Below are 19752 nucleotides of genomic sequence, written 5' to 3' on the forward strand. Positions count from 1 at the left end.
GGGAAACTTTAGGAAGAAAGTACAGCGGGATAATTTGAGTGTCAAGGTGGTGATAATCTCTGAATTGGCTAAAGATGTAGTGTAACAATATATTGTATAAGTTGCATTACAATAAAAACAAGTTTTCTTGTGTCCCTATGACGTGTATATTTTTCTCTGTGTTTTCGTTGTCCTTGTCTGCTCTGCTCTATGCCTACTAGACACTTTTGGTGCAATACAGCTAAGTGAGTTGCCACAACATCCTCTCAGATATGTTGCCACTCCAGACATTTTACTGCCGGAACAGAGAAAGTATAACTCTTCTGTTTTTCCCTCCACCTCTGAAATATCCTTTAATTCTTAATTTCATTTTTTGTGTTACTTAATGTAGCTGTGATATACATTGGGGAAGTGTTGTTTTTGAACATCGCACTGCATATGAAGATTTCAGAGCATTATTATTTTCATCCTTTTGTTTAATAGGTTCCTAAAACCTTGAGTAACATAAACATATTTAATAATTCATAGCATTATGCATTCAGGCATTTTTGCCTAGTTTCATAAAATTACACCAGACAAAATGTAAGCACTTTGGGGGTAGGAGGAAAAGTGACTCAATTTTTTTGCAAATGTATTATGTTTGTTAGTCACCTCGTAACATTACCTGTGCAATATACAATAAAAAGGGTTAAACATTTAAAAACATAACATACAAACAATAACATCAATAAACACAAACATCCAGAACACAAAAATTCGGAACTGTGGTAGTCATCCAGTTCTAGATGAAGTTACACACTTCCAAAAGAATAGACTCACAGTTTAGAGGTGCACATAGATGAAGCCCAAGTGACCAGGCACAGTGATCGCTTATTGCCAGCTTAGACAGGTGTACGTGTACCAGCTGCAGCTCCTCCTGGACAGAGGGAGCCTGGCCTAACAGCATCCAGATTTATTTTGTACATGGGGCTGCCATTTGAAGAGGGCAACTACAGTTAATCCAAAACGCTGCTGCTAAATTACTAACAGGGACCAGACACTTGAATGCTTGTCACCCATATTATACTACAACACTGGCTGATGGTCCCTTTTAAAACATAATTCAGTATGCTTGTATATACCTTTAAAAAAGCCCTGAACCATTTTGGATACCTTTTGGAATTCCCACCTCTGAGAGGCTATCCTGGTCCCTACTATTTCTTTCTACATCAGGCAAAGACCCTTTTATTTTCCCAGACCTATTTTAATTTCTGGTTTATTTTATTTGGCTGCTATGTTTTCATGTCTCCTGTCTCATCATTTTCTTCTCATGATTTCATAGTTTCAGATTGTTGGCTTCTGAGCTCCAAGGGGATAGAAATTTGCTAAGTTAATAAATAGTACTTGACTAGCTCCAGTTAATGGATTATTGTGTATAAATATGTATAGAAGTGGATTTTTATTACTGATGAGCACTGCAACTAAATAAATGAATACACACACACACACATAATCAGTAGGGACAAGCAGGAAGAAACAGAAAATAAAGACCAATTCTAACAACAGTACAAGAAAGGTGTTGCATCAAAAGAAAATTGTTGAAGACCCAAATATTGGCTTTAATAATAGCAGAGAGGCCAAGAATTTAAAAATCTAAAGAATTGTTTGGTTTCAAACAGTAATCAATTTAACCCAAAAAGGGAGATGCATAGGTAGTAACAGCTATGGAAGTCTCCCTATTAATCAAACAATAACGACAGAGTATTATTTCTTACTAAAAGTATGATTTTGCTAGACCTTTACATAACTGTAGCTGATATGTTAACAGTAGTTAACTTTTCCACACATTATTATTCAAAATTAACTGAGAAAGAATGTTTAAGCAGTGGACATAGGTAAGGAGCTCTCAATTTCTTAGAAGGGCAATGGTTCTTGTCATTTGCATCACTTACTGACTGGCATTGAGGGTGAGGTGCATCTTTAAAAAGCAGAAAATAGAGAAGAAAATAAGAAAATAGCAGTTTAAAATTAGTCAGAACTGTCCAGGGAAGGATATTTACTGAGCCTAGATCCTTTGGAAGTATTCAAGACTACACACAACTCTAAAGCAGGCAGCATAGAAAGTTATTTGTGACTTATGTTTATGGAGAAAGGGAGGAGGTTAGGAACATTTTTTTAACTATCTTTGAATATAATAAGTTGTGACCAATTTCCACCACTTGTGTTCAATGTGATAAAAGACAGTATGCAATTATTTTACTCTTGTCAATTTCATGTAACAATCTACCTTAAAAGAAGATATTATGACATGTGCCTGGTTTTCATTGAGGTAATAATCTTGGCCCTGTGGTACACCACTGTGGATGGAGGTTTGTAAAACAATGGTTTCTATATCTTACTTTTCTTTATGTATATAGGGCATGAGCAGACTTCTGTTTGTGCAAGGAAACTTGATCTTCCTCTTCTCCCTCCTGAAGCCACCATGTGCCCCCAAAATTTGCTTTATGGGGGGGTGTCTCCCAATCCTTTGGAGCAGGTTTTGAGGAGAGGGGCTGTAGAAGGGAAACAGAGGTAAATAAAGTCCCATTGCGTGAATGGAAGTCCACTTGTGCAGGGACAGCTTTGGATACAACTCACAGATGGCAAACAAAACTGCCACATAAAATGCAGACTGGCATAAGTGAAGCCAGTGTTAAGTCCCAAAAAAGGGGCATTCTGAGGGCATGTCAGGAGGAACTGAGGTGAGGGGACTTAGGCCATATCCGACTTGTGTTTGGAGTGCTCCTGCAGGTCCCAATTCAGGCAAAAGTTACACCAGGAAAATGTCAATCTAAGAAAATGTATTTTCTGTTGTTTTTATTCTATTGTACTTCTGTTGTATTTAATGGAGAGGGCTTAGTCCCCAGTATGGGTATTTGGGAGAGCAGGCTTTTACTTTCTGGTACCTGCCCAGAGCTCCTGGCTGAGCTGGCATTCAGCCAACCCAGAGGCTCCTGAATGGCAATTGGATGTGACTAAACTTTACATCGGCTTCTCCTGAGTTGGATTGCTCTGTTATGTTTTCCCCAGGCATTTGATAGACGGGCAGAGCAATCCAACTCAGGGAAAGCCAGCGTTAAGTTGTGCTAGAGCAAGACAGGAGACTTGTGTTATGATTCTGCTGTTTTGTAAGTTAGGCTGCAATCCAGAAGTAAGCTCCATGGGTTAAGTGGGACTTATTCCCAGGTAAGGTTCTATTGGATTGCAACCTAAGTCATTTGTGAGCCGTCTGGGGGCAGTGGCAAAAAGAAACATACAAATATTTATAAAAATAAAAACTTAATTGATGCGATGTTGATCAAATTGATGAATTATATTATTAGGATTCTTTTATCCACTTTGGTTTTAAGATGCCTCAACGACCTTTGTCAAATGTTTTAGTGTTACATACTCATACATAAAAATTAGGATGTTTACTACTGTTGTGTATCCATGCTGATTTGCATTTTTTTCATAACAACGTTGTCTTGGCTATTTTAATAGCAATAATGTTTAACATCTATATAATGCATTTGAAGCATTCAACAAACTTCAGATACATTATCTCAGTAATATTTTTAACACTTTGTAATATTTTCCCAAACTGCAGATTGGGGGTTATATTTATTTATTTAGTGTCAAACTTAACAAAGAAAAGAGAGGAAAAAACAAAGGGAAATAAAAAGACGGGGGAGAAATACAGTGAAAATACAACAGCATCAGTACTTCCATCTAAAATTAAATGTATGAGGCTGCAATCCTATTTGTCCTTACCTGGGAGCAAGGCCCCTTGTATTTAGTGGGACTTACTTCTGAGTAGACATATATAGGATTGCACTGTTAGTTGATATAAACCCTCCAGTTGTCCAGATAGGTATCCACACAAAATTGACATTTATAAAAATATGTTCAAATGTTGCAAGGGTGGTGAGGTCCTCAGATCATTGCATAATTAGCTGTGGGTGTTTATCCTTCCCAGCTTGACGTGTAAGTCTCTTGGCAGCCATAAGGTCTTGCAACATCCACTTCTGTTGTCTTGCTGTTAATCCTCATAGTGTAGGAATCTAGTTTAAAAGTACATGAACATCTGCAAATATCAACGCTTTTGACAGTACAAAGTTGATAGGGACAACCAGTTTAGACTAAAAATAATGTATCAGTGGACATGCCCACATCGTGTGTGTCAAGAAGGCATTTTCATTATTACACCTCCAGCATCTACCTGTATTAGACAATGCCTTCCTGTACAAACATTGTGGGGTCCAATATACCCGAAACAACCATTTTTGCTGGATCAGTTTCAGTATCAAATCTAGGAAAACATTTTGTATAGATTCCAAAGCATTTGTTTAGGTTGTATAGCACATTCTAATTCTCTATTCCACACTTCTCTAAGTTCCTGAACATCTACTTTACACAGGTCCAATAAGCATGTATAAGCGGTTGTAGATTTATCTTTCTAACGAGCCAATAATTCCACACAAAATTTAGGAGACGCTGAAGCACACCTCCTTAGTGAGTTTGTGGCTGAGAGGAACTGTGGTCTGTGTGTGGCTCATACTTCTTTGGTTGCTGTGTTATTCAGCACAAACTCTGGTTTTTTATTATGGCTGTGCTTGAACATACCCCACCTTATTATGTTTTCAGTGAGACTGCAAATATCTGTAGTACTTCCCTTCCTGACTACCCTTAGTTTAAGTGGCAAAGCTTCAAGAGCAGTTCTTTCAAGCAATTATTCAACTTGAGTTAGATAAGTGGTTGAAAGATTGGGGCATACCATATTTCTCCACCCAAGTGTGCTTCCCATGTAGGGCAACAGGGGAAACTGAAGAGTCATGCTGTCAATGGTAACATATATTTTGGTTTCCTGTTTCTCTCAAATGTTCAGTGTACCTTGAAAACTGGCTGGGTGGCTTTGCTCTACCTTACTTCTAACTATAGTATCTAGACTATAGTGTCTAGTCTGCTAGACTGTAGTAGACTATATAGAACTCAGGCAAGGTGCTTTGCACAGGGTTGTCTGTTAGCTAAATGGGTATACAACCCCAACCCCCCCAAATGACAAATCCAAGTGCTATACAAATTTAGGATCCTATTTGTTCACAGAATACTAAGATGAGAACTGGGAATTGCTAAGGAATTATAAGTAGATAAAACAGTGGATAGAATTTGGGGACAGAATGTCCTACTGCCAGATCTATAGTATCAACTGGGCTCCTCCAGGAGGAAGGATGGGATATAAATTCTAATAATAATAATAATGGATAAGCCTCCCCCACAGAAGGCTCTCTAGCAGCATAGCTGGTACTTCCTTAATACAGTATCCATGATCTTGCCTCTCTGTTAAACTAGTTTTTCTGAAATATATTAAAAGCGGATGTCACCAATATCCATCCATTAGATTTGGATTGTACTTTTGGGGGGGAGCCCACCTCTAAGAATTTTGCAACCCATTGGTGATTCCTAGTCCATCAAATAGCTTCTAGTAATAGCTCTCAGAACTCAACGGCGGCATGTTTGCAGCCTATTAATCTGAATCAAGCCACACTGTATTTCATGGGACTTTCTTCTATGTAAGCATGCTTAGACTGCAGCATGTTTTTTCAAGTTGCATGCATGTAGTCAAAATATGCTCATGTCAGTGCAATGCAACACTTATCTGGGAGTAAGTGCAATTCAGCTCAGTAGAGCTTACATTACATAAGATTGTGTGGTAAATGATGCTAATATGTATTATTAACAAAAAGTGTTAATAAGTGGCCTTTTGTCTCGTGAGAGCCAAATGTACAAATATTGGCCTCTTCATTACACAGTTCAAGAAAGCCGGTCTATTATCAGACAAGAAAAATGTGGTTAGTAGTTTGTAATACGTTGTTTTTTTTAGATCAGCAGACATTTAATGTCTCCCTGAAATCTTTCCACTTTCCCTACATTGATTTCTGAAAGAATGCCATGAATTAAATTCTGATATATATATATTTGAAATAATTCTTTGTATCCATTGGTAAAGGTTTGAAAGATCAGGCAGCAGCTTAATCTAAATACAAATGCTCTTCAATATACATAGGCTGTTACAATCAAGCTAATGTTAGAAAAGTTATGTGTATTTAAGTTATGAATATATGATAATCTATTTGTTTTTCCAGTGTGGACTAGAAGGTCAGGAACGGTTTTGAATTTGTACCCTCATGTGGAGTACCCACGATAGGCAAACGATGGCTCTGTTTTGGTTTACTTGTGTCATTTTCCTTGGGGACAAGTTGTTTTATTACGCCTTCTAGTTAGTGCAGACTACAGGAACAGTAGAATAAGGAAGCTAAAGCAAGCTCCTTAAAGAAGGATGATGATGGTCTACTGGAACTGAAGTTAAATGTAATACAATTACTCCTTGGCTTTCTCTAGGTGTGTTTTGCTTCTGTGACAACAGCTCTTAAAGCTCTCACATAACAGAATTGGTGACCTTTCTCTGGATGTGTGTTTGTCTTTGTCTTATAAATTGTGTTAAAACTGATTGCAAAATACCCAGAAAGAATCTCAGGGAGGCCTTAGTGAGGAAAAGTTCACACACTTGGCTAATCAGATTGGATAAGATCTAATGTGAATGATTAGAGTGAGGGCAGCTTTTTCGCTGTGTTCAGCATGTGTCTGAACACGAAGAGCTCAGGGGCAGGGGCAGGGTCATGCAACCAAACCCCGTCCCCAACATCTCTGTGTGCACAGGCTTCTCTTCAGACCTTTTGCGTGATTAGGACAAAGATTTGAAGTGGTTTTTTAAAGTGAAAACTCACACATTAAACTGAACACACAGAACTGTCCAAGAGTTTGCAGGAGGGTTTCTAAGCATTTTAAATGAATTGCACTTAAGAACCATCCTCAACCCTTCGTGCTAAGTTCTAAATAGCAGCCTGCACACCTGGGTATCTTGGGGACTGGGCTTGCATACTATCCCCACTTTTATAAGCAAACATAGGAAGCTGCCTTGAACTGAGTTAGACTCAATGGTCCCTCTAGCTCAGCAATGTCTACACTGACTGGCTGTCCAGGGTTTCAGGCAGGAAGTTACTCCCAGCTCTACCTGGAGATGCCGGGGATTGAAACTGGGATCTTCTGCATGTGTCGTGGAATTTACGACTGAGTTCTTTTTGAGGAGACTTAATAATGAAGCCAAAGCCTGTTTTAAGGTTGTTTATTGAGCTAAGCGCTTAGCCAGAGTAGAGTACAGGACTCAACTCTCTTCCCCAAAATGGTGGTTAGTTACAGACAGTTATATACCTCTTCTTCCGTCACAATCATGGCAACAGTTACATTGCTTTTTCTCTATGTTACAATGCTACAATGATGCTCTGCCCCCCTGTACCATCCATCCTCCCTCCGTTCCTGCAATATCAGTGTCCTCGGCATATTTTCACTACAACAGCACTCTTCTCTATTGTCTACGTGACTCCCTGTCTAGGGAGAATGGCAGTCAGACTTGTTCAGTATTGATCGAAATCCACCTCACTCCCCCCTATGGGACTCCTTTTGAGTCCAATCCCAATTTGCATGATAGATAACACCTCTTCTTCCTCCTCCATCCGTTGCCTATCAAATTCCAAGTACATTTGTTTCACTTCAGCCGGTGTTAACATTTGGGTGGTCTTTTGCATGGTACTCTTTAAACAAAACAATACACAATTAACCAAGATATACATGGCAAAGAGGAACAACATACCCAACAATAGACCTAAGAGGATTGATTTTATCCAGCCTCTCAGGCCACTGAACCAATCCCCCGGACTCCATTGCCACCCAGAGGTTTTAACCTCATGCACCTTAGATGCTAATAGGCGAATATTATCGATAGATCCGGTGATATTTACAGAGCTGTCAACGATGTAAGTGCAGCATTCTGGGCCAATAAGGCCGCAGACTCCGCCTTGCGATGTCAAAAGATAGTCCAACATTATGCGGTTTTGTAAAACAAACTGTCGGATCTGTTTAAGTTCAGTGTTAATCATAGTAAGGTCATCAGCAGTTTCATTCATGAAGTTCTCCAGCAGAGTACAAATTCTTAAGATATCTAAATGGTTTGCCCCTGCCCCATAAAAGGGGAAAATACCTCGTAGACAGGACTCACCTGGAGCTTTAAGATCTTTATACGCATCCAGGATTTTATGACATGGGGCTACCCTTCGATAATTTCGTATCAGACCCATAGGAAAGGTGTCCACAATTCTGATTCCAGGGGCTAATAGTCCAATATAACAAGTTCCTTTTGAGTTAATGGGTAATTTCTTCCAGGCCTTGTGTCCACAGATCCACCAATAACTATGTGTTGTTCCCATTAAGGGAGGAAGGATGTGAGCAAATCCATCTTGTCTCACCCCTTCCTCGCCATACATAAGCATGGCTATGGTGGCTTCTTCTTGAGTACAGGTTTCATTGTAATATGAGAGCCACTGGTGCCCGAGAGCCATACACAATGGTTCCATTACCCTCCGCCTGTTCCTCATAATTGGCCCAGTGGAGTTACTGAGACTCCATCTACCTTTGGCTCGATGAAGGACCCATTCACATTGGCTGCTACCAATGAATGTTTTTCCCATGAACTTTAAACAAAGTTCACCTTTTGTCCATCCGGACAGGGCTACATACTGAGTAGTATCGAGACTTTTCAGAGACTCATCGCGTTTGAGCCATTCATCTGAAACAAGACCAGTTGCATTCAGAGGTATTCCTACTAGTGGGATACCTTCCTTTTCATAAGTTGGGGTGTGCATACAGATCCAGCAGGTACTCTTGTTCATTCCTCTAGCGAGATCGACCATTAGCCTCAGGTCTGTATTTCTACTCCAGTCAGGATGTCCTGTAAAAAGGAGGCTATACAATATTAGGAAAGCAAGCCTAACTCCCGCAGGAGCCATATTAGAATTGTGATGATAAGAAATACCAAGGAAACAGCAATAAAGCCAAACTTTTCTCTAGCCGTGCAAGTCACTGGCCTCCCCACCTCGTGTGAGAAGGTCCAAAAGAGTCCAATGGGCTACGTGCTACTTCGATAAGCTCAAAGTCTATCTGGGGAGCTGATCTGCCGAAGGGGTTGCACCTCTTTGGCTCTAGAATGGATAGATGTTATTTGTCTTGTCTTCTCAGACACTCTTCGGTTTCGTAGTCCTAATTTCTCCCAGGTAGATAGGATGTCACTCACGAAGTCCTCTGGCAGCGCGGGGGCCTCTCCTCAAATGGTAGGGATGGTGGTCCTTAGGAAGGGACTCCTTTCCCCTGGTCTTTCCTCCTGGTGTCCCGTCAGGATCCTGCTGGCCTCTCTCACTCTCGCCTGGCGGCTGGGCCTTTCGACAATGGGATGCGTGTATCCAAGCTGTCCTCTCAACGATGCGCACCGCGGTAAAGGTCGTCAAGAGTATCTGAAAAGGACCCGACCATCGAGGCTGAAGGCAATCTTTTCTCCGAAATTCACGAACCAGGATCCAATCGCCAGGTTGGAACCGATGAGCAGGCACATCTAGCGGGACAGGAGCGGCTTCCTGGACCTGGGAGGAAAGAGTTCTCAACATTTTTGCAAGATTAGTGCAGTAGACCAGGAGTTCCTCCTGGCCTTCCAACAAGGGTTGTAATTGAGCTGGTCTGGGAGCCACCCCCACTCTCATGGGGCGGCCAAAGAGAATTTCATGGGGTGTAAGCCCATGTTTTCTGTTTGGCGCATTTCGCATCCCCTTGAGAACTAATGGGAGTGCATCTGGCCAAGATAGGTCAGTTTCAGCACACATTTTTGCTAGTCTCATTTTCAAAGACTGGTTGCAGCGTTCAACAAAAGCAGATGATTGGGGATGGTATGGAGTGTGTAATTTATACTGGATGCCTAAGGCTTGGCAAAGCTGTTGTACTGCTTTAGCTGTAAAGTGAGTACCTTGATCAGAATCCAATTGGACAGGTAAGCCAAATCGGGGGATGATGTGTTTAAGCAGTGCCTTGGAGACAGCTGCAGCATCTGCGTGTCATGATGGAAATGCTTCTACCCAACCAGAAAAATGACAGATGGTGACCAATACGTATCTGTAGTTCTGGCATTTTGGCATTTCTATGAAGTCCAATTGAACATGCTGAAATGGTCCATAGGCCCAAGGAGTGGTGCCAGTAAGAGGACGTTCTGGTTTGCCAGCATTGTGTTTTAAACACACTGAACATGTGGATGCCACTTGGGCCAGAACAGGTGTAATCTTAGGAGCAAACCAGACAGTTGAAAGTTGCAATAGCATCCCCCCTTTGCTCAGGTGAGAAGAGTGATGAGTCGCCTGAGCAAGAGGAAAAAGAAGCGCTTGTGGGGCTACAAAGCGACCTGAGACATCCCTCCAGACAGAGTCAGGATGTAAGCGACAGCCAAAGCGGACCCAAAGATCTTTTTCATGCTCTGGGGCAGCTTCCTGAAGCAAAGCAAGTTCTGGTAGCTCAGGAACAGATGAGGGGAGGAGAATCATCTGAGAAGGAAGGTGGGGAGAAGGAGGTGCACTAAGAGCAGCAGCCTTAGCAGCAGCATCCATCATGCGGTTGCCACCGCTAACAGGATCAGTAGCAGTGGTGTGGGCAGAGCAGTGCATGAGAGCAATAGAATTAGGAAGTTGAAGAGCAGACAGTAAAGCAGAAATAAGAGCTGAATGGGAAATGTGTGTGCCAGCTGAAGTCAAGAATCCTCTGTGTGACCAAATTTGACCCACAAAATGACAGGTTTTGAAAGCATAAAAAGAGTCTGTATAGATATTAGCAGAGCAACTGGATGCCAGAATGCAGGCTCTCTGTAAAGCCACAAGCTCTGCAGTTTGGGCAGACCGGAGAGTAGGTAGAGAAAAGGCTTCTAGAACTTCATGTGGAGAGCACACAGCATAGCCAATTCTGAGAACTCCTGTGTCATCTCTGAAGCAGGAGCCATCTGTAAAAAGGATAAGATCAGGGTTATCTAAAGGAAAGTCACGAAGGTCAGGGCGAGGGGTGGAGAGATGTTCAACAACCTGCAAACAATCATGGGGAGGAATTGAATGAGGTTCTCCATCAGAGGGAAGGGGCAACAGAGAAGCAGGGTTGAGAGGAGGACAGCGTTCAAAGATCAGATTAGGAGGGGTTAATAGAGTAGTTTCATAAGAAGTTTGACGTTGAGAAGAAAGGAACTGAGTTTTTCTGTGGAGCAGTAGGGAATGGACAGAATGGGGAACCTGCAGGGTTAGGGGATGGCATTGGACCAAGTCATCAGATTTCCGAAGTAAAACAACTGCAGCAACGAGAGCTCGGAGACAAGGTGGGAAGCCTTTTGCCACAGGATCAAGTTCAGTACTGTAATAAGCAATAGGGCGTAATTTAGACGCAAAAGGTTGACAGAGTACTCCAGAAGCAAAGCCCTCACGTTCATGGCAGTAGAGGGAGAAGGGTTTGTCATAGTCTGGGCGGCCCAAAGCAGGAGCTTGAGCCAATGCTTTCTTCAGGGAAGTGAAAGCCTGTTCACAGTCTGCAGTCCAGGCAAGGGGGCCTTGAAGTTCTCCTGCTGTAAGAGTAGTTGGAGGTTTAGTAAGGGTAGAGAAGTTAGGTATCCAGCGTCTACAATAATTAGCAGCTCCTAAAAACCCACGAAGTTGGCGTTTGGTCTGTGGCCTGGGAATATTCAAAACAGATGAGATGCGATCCTGAGCAAGTTGATACTGGCCTTGGGAGATGCGATGTCCCAGATAGACAACCTCAGGTTGACAGAATTGTAGTTTAGCCCGTGAAATTTTGTGTCCCTTGTTTGCCAGTTGCTGGAGAAGATAAAAAGAGTCATTAAGGCAGTCCTGGTGCCTTTGCGATGCTATTATCAAGTCATCCATATAATACACCAGCGCAGAGTTGGAGGGGAAGTTGAGGGTGTCTAAGTCCTTTTTTAATGCTTGAGCAAAGTAACATGGACTATCTTGGAATCCTTGAGGCAATCTAGACCAACAAAGTTGAGAATTTTCCCAGGAAAAAGCGAACAGGAACCAGGAGTCAGGGTGCAGGGGTACAGAGAAGAAAGCAGAACAGAGATCTACAACTGTAAAGGTTGTGGCAGTGGCAGGGATAGAAGTTAGGATAGTTGCAGGGTTTGGGACAACAGGGTGAATAGGAATAACAAAAGAATTAATAATTCTCAAATCTTGCACAAAACGGAAGATGGGTCTTCCCTGAGCGTCAAAGCGCCCCTCCTTTCTTACAGGGAGGATTGGAGTGTTACAAGGCGAGGTTGTTGGGACCAGAATACCTTGAGATTTGAAAGATTCAATAACTGGTCGAATACCATCAATAGCTTCTGAAGAAAGGGGGTACTGCTTTACTGAGGGGAAGGGTCTGTTTTTGGGGTACTGAATCACCACTGGCTCAGCAGACCAGACCATTCCCACATCATTAGCATCTGTAGCCCAAAGAGAAAGGGGTAAGGTTAAAAGAACAGACTCATCCTTATCCAACACAGTAGGATTGGATGTCTCAGCTGGTGAGGTTAGGACGGCAACTAAAGAATGTACGTTGGATGCAGGGACATCCAAATACACCCCATCAGGTGTGCAGTAAATAGTAGCCCTAAGTTTGCAAAGGAGATCTCGTCCCAACAAATTCGCTGGAGAGCTGGAAGACAGAAGAAAAACATGGTCAGCAAGGAGAGGTCGCAAAGCTACAGCAGTGGGAGCAGACAGCTGATAAGTATCAGGTTTGCCACAAATTCCAATAGCAGAGACTGTTTCACCAGAGACAGGAAGAGTGTAGTCAGCAGTACGCACAGTAGATTAGAGAAGCACCTGTATCAATGAGAAAAGGGAGGGTTTTACCAGCAAATTAATAAGAGCATCAGAAGTAACGGGAAACTGAAAGACATTGAAGAGAATCAACACTTTGCCCTGAGCTTAGTCATTGCTGTTGAATTTCCTGAGTTTGGAATGGTTTTGCATCAATATTTGGAAATCTTGGTGTTAGGGCGCCACCTGCTGTTGGTAGAAGGGAACACTAATTTTTCCAGTGGCCTCGTTGATGACAGTATGCACACACATCACGTGGGAGGGGTGAAGGGGGCATTCCCTGGCCTCTTCCCCAACCCCGCCCACTGGAAGGCGGTCAATTGTAACTTCCTCGTTGAGCCATTTGCTCTCTGCCACGGCTGGGACGCTGATACTCAGAGAGCTGGAGAGCCAAGAGGGATTTTTTCTTTTTACTTTGATCAGCCTGCTGCTGATCGAAAATCTGAGTAGCGGCTTTAACTACAGCAGTTGCAGGCATCCCTGCCCATCCCAGCATAACAGTCTCAAGATGTTTGCGCACAGAGGATTGGAGCTGATTTACAAAGGTTCCAACTGCCAAGCCACTTAAGTCTGCATTTGTCATATTGACTCCTCCATGGCGCCTAAGGATCGGGCACAGGCGGGTGTAGTCATCACCCGGATTTTCTTTCTCGCCCTGTTTACAGAGCTCTACCTGGTTCCAGTCTAATTTTGTCGGCTGTACTTCCAGGCATGCCTTAGCCAAGCGAGTGCGTAAGTTGGCTAAGTGAGTTCTCTCAGCTTGGGTAGAGTGCCCTGGATCTTCAGATGGCCATGCAAGCTCCGCATTGCCTTCCCCTACTCCTGTTTTCGCTATCAAAGCAGATTTTTTGTTCTAGGGACAGGAGTCCAGAAAGTAATTGGTTCATGTCAGCCCAAGTTGGATTATAAACGCTTATGATTTGTTCTACTTTTTCTTTAAACTCATTGGGAGCCTCTCTGAGTTTTGGGAAGGTATTAGCAGAGCTTGGAAAAGTTACTTTTTTGAACTACAACTCCCATCAGCCCAATCCAGTGGCCATGCTGGCTGGGGCTGATGGGAGTTGTAGTTCAAAAAAGTAACTTTTCCAAGCTCTGGGTATTAGACCAGTTCATAAGATCTGCGACTGTCCAGGGAACATGCGCAAAGGTCACTTGCCCTCCCGCAGATGAGGGGGGGTATTGACAAAGTGGATATATGCCGGCCGGATGGATTTTGTGGAAGCACCCAGGAAAGTTTTCTGGATTAAAATGAATAGAGGTAGGTCCTGCATTACCTCCGTCTTTCCCCTTAATTTGACAAATGGGGCGGGCGCGCTTGTCTAGGGAAGTTGCTACAGCTGTTAACGTTGAGTTTAACTCTGGCGCAAGCCCTTTTTGTAAGTCTTGCATCGACAAGTGGGAAAACTTTTCTTTAAATGTTAATTCCTCAGGAGACAATGGCCATTCTTCTCTAGTAAGTTCAGGTGGGGGGGCGTTTTTGGTGTTACCGTCAGCTTCTCTGTGATATGTTTGGGTGTTTCAGAGCCTAAAATGGCACCAGCTCGTGCTAGAGGGGGTGGTGCCTGCCCCGGCAGTGAAATGGCTGCTGTCTGAGCTTGAAGCTGAGTTATTTCAGCTGTTGGGACCCACATGTCCAAAACATATTCTGGTACCTCGTTGTAGGGCGGCAAAGGGGCGTTGGCTAGCAAGCTCAGGTACAGAGGCAGCAAGGGGCGTTGGCATGCATTTTTTTCTTGTTCCTTTTCTTTCTCAATTTTCCTTTTATCCTCCAGTTGTGCTTTTAACTTTTTGTTAGAATCTTGAAGACTTGTTACTATAGATTTCTGTTTCCTGTGTTCTGCCTCCTCTTTCCACAGGACCCAGAAATCCATATGCCTAGGCTTTGTTTTCTCCAGTTTTCCCCCTAAATAGGTGAGCTTGTCCATGTCAAAAGTGCCATTTTGCAGGAATTGAAGCTCAGGCCGGTCGGAGGTGCACTCATTCCACCAGTGAGTCAGCTTCACCAGCTTTTGAGCAGTTTTTGGACCCAAACGGGTTCCATAATTTTGGCACATATACCCCAGGGGGGTTTTTTCATCAGGACAAGACACACCTCCACCCATGTTTTGTCCAGAGCTGAAACTGATCAAGGGGTGGAAAAGGGCAGTTTAGAAAGGCCAGGCGTCCCCAGCAGACAGAGAGAGAAAGTTGGAACAGTATCAGTTTCATTCACGGCTCATTAGGACGTCCTCCAAACCTATCCTAACACCCAAACCAGAGACTGTGGGACTGCTTACCCTTTAGTCGTGAGTGTTGGTGTAACCGGGGAGAAACCCAATCCTAACACTCAAACCAGAGACTGTGGGACTGTTGTTTACCCTTTGTCATGAGTGTGGATGTAACCAGGGAGGGAAACCTGAACGCAGGGGCTTCGATAAACTATGGGAAATTCTTACCGCCCGTCCAGGAGTCCCGGGGGTTGGAGGTGGGAGCTAAGCGGGAGGATTTGATCAAGACGAGGTCTTCTTACCTCTCAAGATGCGCGCAAACCGCCGTTCCGACCTTCCCCCCTTGGGTTGATTCAGACAGGAGATCCTCACATCCCACCGCTGGCACCAAGATTGTCGTGGAATTTACGACTGAGTTCTTTTTGAGGAGACTTAATAATGAAACCAAAGCCTGTTTTAAGGTTGTTTATTTAGCTAAGCGCTTAGCCAGAGTAGAGTACAGGACTCAACTCTCTTCCCCAAAATGGTGGTTAGTTACAGACAGTTATATACCTCTTCTTCCGTCACAATCATGGCAACAGTTACATTGCTTTTTCTCTGTTACAATGCTACAATGATGCTCTGCCCCCCTGTACCATCCATCCTCCCTCCGTTCCTGCAATATCAGTGTCCTTGGCATATTTTCACTACAACAGCACTCTTCTCTATTGTCTACGTGACTCCCTGTCTAGGGAGAATGGCAGTCAGACTTGTTCAGTATTGATCGAAATCCACCTCACATGCAAGGCAGATGCTCTGCCACTGCACCACGGCCCTTCCCGTTTAGGCAAGCACCTGAACACAGCTTATGGGTACTCTTTATCTGGTTGGCTGACAGTTCTGCGGTACTTTACTTTTTGCAGTTGAAGTTAAGTAACATAAGCAAAAAGAAGCAGCCGTATTCCCTAATCCACAGAAGGTTGGACAGTTGTTGAAGTAAATGTAACAGAGGAGCTCTTTAATTATGGCCTATTAGTTTTGCCATTTAGTTTTCCTCTCTCGTTAACACCAGGATGGGGAACCTGATGCCCTCCAGATGATTATGGACTCCAGTTATCATCCCTGACTATTGGCCATGCTGGCTGGGGCTGATCAGACTTAAGAGTGGATGCAATACTTTTGTATTTGCATAACCAAAATAGATTAAAGTGTATGTGAAGTGATGGTGGTTCAATCTCCACCATGTAAGGAGGGAATTTGCAGGAAGAGGAAATAAGGCTGAATCTCTGAAGAAGGCCTTGATGAAAACATTTGGTATTTTCTTGTGTATTGTATGGGAAATCAAGAATATCTCTTGATATGAAATCTTCATATGCGGCTGTGCTGTTCAATTGGCAAGTAGATCTTCTTTAAAGCTGTGTGACTCCTTAATTTTCTTTGTCATAGATAGACGGGGGGTGGTTGATTGTGTGTGGTGCATCTGTGACCCTTCCCCATGGAGTACCTCGGCTGCTAACGCATTTTCTCCTCTTGTTTGTGTCTTGCAGCTCCTCCGGTGCGAGCGTCGTAGCGATAGACAACAAAATCGAGCAAGCCATGGTATGTGAACATTCCCATCCTAGGAATGTGAAGCGGGTGGGGCAGAGGCGGGGGGAGGGGTCTGCCAGTACCGCCACTGTGCTTGTTCTATTGATGCTCTAATAGCCGTCGGGGTTGATCAAAGGCGAGGACTGCGAAGAACACACGCGCGCATTCTGCAGGAACGCGATGGTGGCTACAGTCGGAGGTGCTCATTTCCTGCCCCTTTTATTATTCCTGCAATGGAATAGCATCTAATTCTGGTGATTTCGGGAGGGGTGGTGGTCTAGGAAATGCTCTCAGTCATTGTTCGAGGGTTGCAGCCTTCTTATTTTAGGAGCGGAGGTGAGAATTGGGCTGGATTTCAGCGAAAAGCACCTGTTTTTTCTTAAAAATCCCTCTTAAATTAAACAATCCCAGATCTTATTTTTTTTCCATTTAATTTAAAATTTAAAAAGATGTCCCCCTTTTTTACACCAGTATTAAAATTAACCAAGCAAACATTAATTAAACGTTTTTACTACATAACAGACAAACACATTAATAAGACAATTTACAGAACCCCAAATTTAGTTGGTCATGACTTTTTGCTGTAAAGAAAATAGCATGGTTAATAACAAAATAATTGCATTATTTTCTGGAAATGTTAAGCTCTTTATTTCCTTGACACCAGAGAGCCATTTTTCCATCTTATAATTGAATTCTTTGTGTGATTAAATATTTAGTTTGTCCAATTAACGTACCTTCAAGAAGAAATTGTAGTAAATTGTCATAAGTATAACCATTTCACCATTATACTAATACAATCATCCTATTTAATTTTAAACCAGCTGGTAGTTTTCCAGATTGACTATAAAACTTTATCATCTTTTCCAAGGGTGATCCTGGTGAAGGGTCTATCTTAGATCCTTGGCAACCCATGTCCCGTTTTTCTTTTTCTGTAAAAATTCACAGTTCCCTTATAACATTCACACAGAAAACTTTCACACAGACACTCAAAGAACTTTCACACTGCCACACATACAACTTTCACGCAAGAAAAGGGCTCATTCAGGTATGTGTTCATATAGAGTATGCTTTCACTTTATGTGGGCAGGGTGTGTTTTCATTCATACAGGAAAGGCTTATTTCGGAAGTCCAGTGCAGGTTGTGGGGTCTGCTATGGCACAGAAACATCCCCTTAATGCTCAAAAGCAAGAGGATGAGACGACGGCATGATACCCACAGTTAGATCTGGCTCATGAATCCTGTGTACACCAGGGGATGGGGTAGGGAAGAAGGGTTCACTCACACTCACTGAACCACTGGTTTGCTGGGTCAGTGATTACAACCAATTCACACTTGAGTACTCATTTCATACACTCCATTCATACTCAAGATCATTCACTAATACCATTCTCACTCCCCAGGAAAATACTACAAACTTAACACACATGTACACGCTTGTCTAGACTCAAACTAGTATAGCCACCATTAATAACCCAGTCTCGAACTGGACTAACAATAATAATAATATCCTCCAGAGTTGAACTTGTCTAGACTTGAACTAGAACAAAATTACTTTCAGACTTGAACTGAAATTAATGCCCAGATTCCAGCTGGGACTTAACAATACCCGCCAGACTTGAACTGGACTAAACTATACTACAAGAGTAAAGACATTTTCCTTTGGAATGAGCAGTCCATAAAACACTTTTTCCTAGGATGATATAACTCTCACATTACTTCCTTTATAATTTTTCACATCCACACACATACCCATACAAGAACAATACAAGATCATTTCCCCACAGTTTGAACCAGCACATAACTGGTCAAAACATCAGGGAAGTTTCAAGTTTGCCAAGGAAAAGCAAGGAACTGGGAAGAACAGGACTGCAACAGCAACAAATCCCCGTGGAGGACTGTCACTGTAAGGGCAAGGAAAAACAGGAGGGATTCAGAACTGATGCAACTAACAAATAGCTTTCAGTGTCTCTCGGCAGACAGCACCTCTGAAGAGCCTCAACAAACTCACCTGCATCAAGAGACACTGACTGCAAAGGAAGACTCCACACCCTGGAAGAAGGAAGCTGATGCAACCACTGCTCGTGGCAAAAAGAGGAGGGTGCTGGTGGTTGGAGACTCGTTGCTCAGGGGGGTAGAGGCACCGGTACGCCAGCTGGACAAAATGAATCAGGAAGTCTGTTGTCTCCCTGGGGCACGCATCCGGGATATCGCTGACAACCTGCCGAGGCTCATTGGGAAACAAGATAGATACCCCTTTCTCCTCAACCATGTGGGCACAAACGACATGGCCAGAAACACCTTGGAACAGATCACCTCGGACTATGAGGCTCTGGGTAGGAAGGTCAAGGATTTGGGGGCGCAGGTGGTCTTCTCATCAATTCTTCCCGTGAAAGATAGAGGACTACAAATGGAAATGAAGATACTGCAGGTCAACGACTGGTTATGCAGATGGTGTCGACGGGAAAGGTTTGGATTCTGGGACCATGGTCTAAAGCTTCTTGGAGGGGGGACTGTTGGCAAGAGATGGGCTGCACCTCACGAGGACTGGGAAGAATCTCTTTGGCAGAAGTATGGCAAAACTCATCAAGAGGGCTTTAAACTAAAGCCTCTGGGGGATGGAGATGATAGCTTAAATACCGATCCAAAGACAGCAGGTTGTAAACGCAAGGATTTGAAGGGTACAGGAGACACTGGGAGAGAGAAAGGGATGCACGGCAAAGCTCATGGTATATTAACGGAGGAATCCAATCGGGACAAAAGAGACTTCTGGTGTCTATATACCAACACGCGGAGCTTGGGAAACAAGCAAGAGGAGCTTGAAGTCTTAGTGCATCAAGGCAAATATGACTTCATAGGGATAACAGAGACTTGGTGGGATGACTCCCATGACTGGAATATAGCCATTCAAGGATATAAAGTCTACAGAAAGAATAGAAGCAACAGAAAAGGAGGGGGAGTAGCGTTATACATCAAAGACAAATACGCCTCTATGGAAATCAAAGAAAACGAACAAAGTGGTCCGATAGAGACCATTTGGGTAAAAATAAATGGAGAAACAAATAAAACCGACATGGCCAAGAAGAGGTGGTAGATGAGGCCTTTCTCAAACAAATCTCTGAAATCTCAAGGAGGCAAGAAGTAGTCGTGATGGGGGACTTCAACTACCCGGATATCTGCTGGGAGACAGACTCTGCGAAGCACAAAGCCTCCAATAA

At 43.1% G+C, this 19752-nt stretch overlaps 1 protein-coding gene across 4 annotated transcripts in view; it reads left to right on the top strand.

Annotated features, from left to right (window-relative positions):
* LOC133386190 (TSC22 domain family protein 1) overlaps positions 1-19752 on the top strand; it is a 117475-nt gene that overhangs the window by 90361 nt on the left and 7362 nt on the right. For 3 of the 4 annotated variants that reach the window (XM_061629864.1, XM_061629867.1, XM_061629868.1), the window contains exon 2: positions 16498-16549. In XM_061629864.1, the coding sequence (XP_061485848.1) occupies positions 16498-16549 (52 nt within the window). Of the gene's footprint in view, positions 1-16497; positions 16552-19752 lie in introns of those variants that run through there. The other variant, XR_009763079.1, reaches the window with a different exon arrangement.

The sequence above is a fragment of the Rhineura floridana genome, chromosome 5, assembly GCF_030035675.1.
Source record: "Rhineura floridana isolate rRhiFlo1 chromosome 5, rRhiFlo1.hap2, whole genome shotgun sequence".
Taxonomy (NCBI): domain Eukaryota; kingdom Metazoa; phylum Chordata; class Lepidosauria; order Squamata; family Rhineuridae; genus Rhineura; species Rhineura floridana.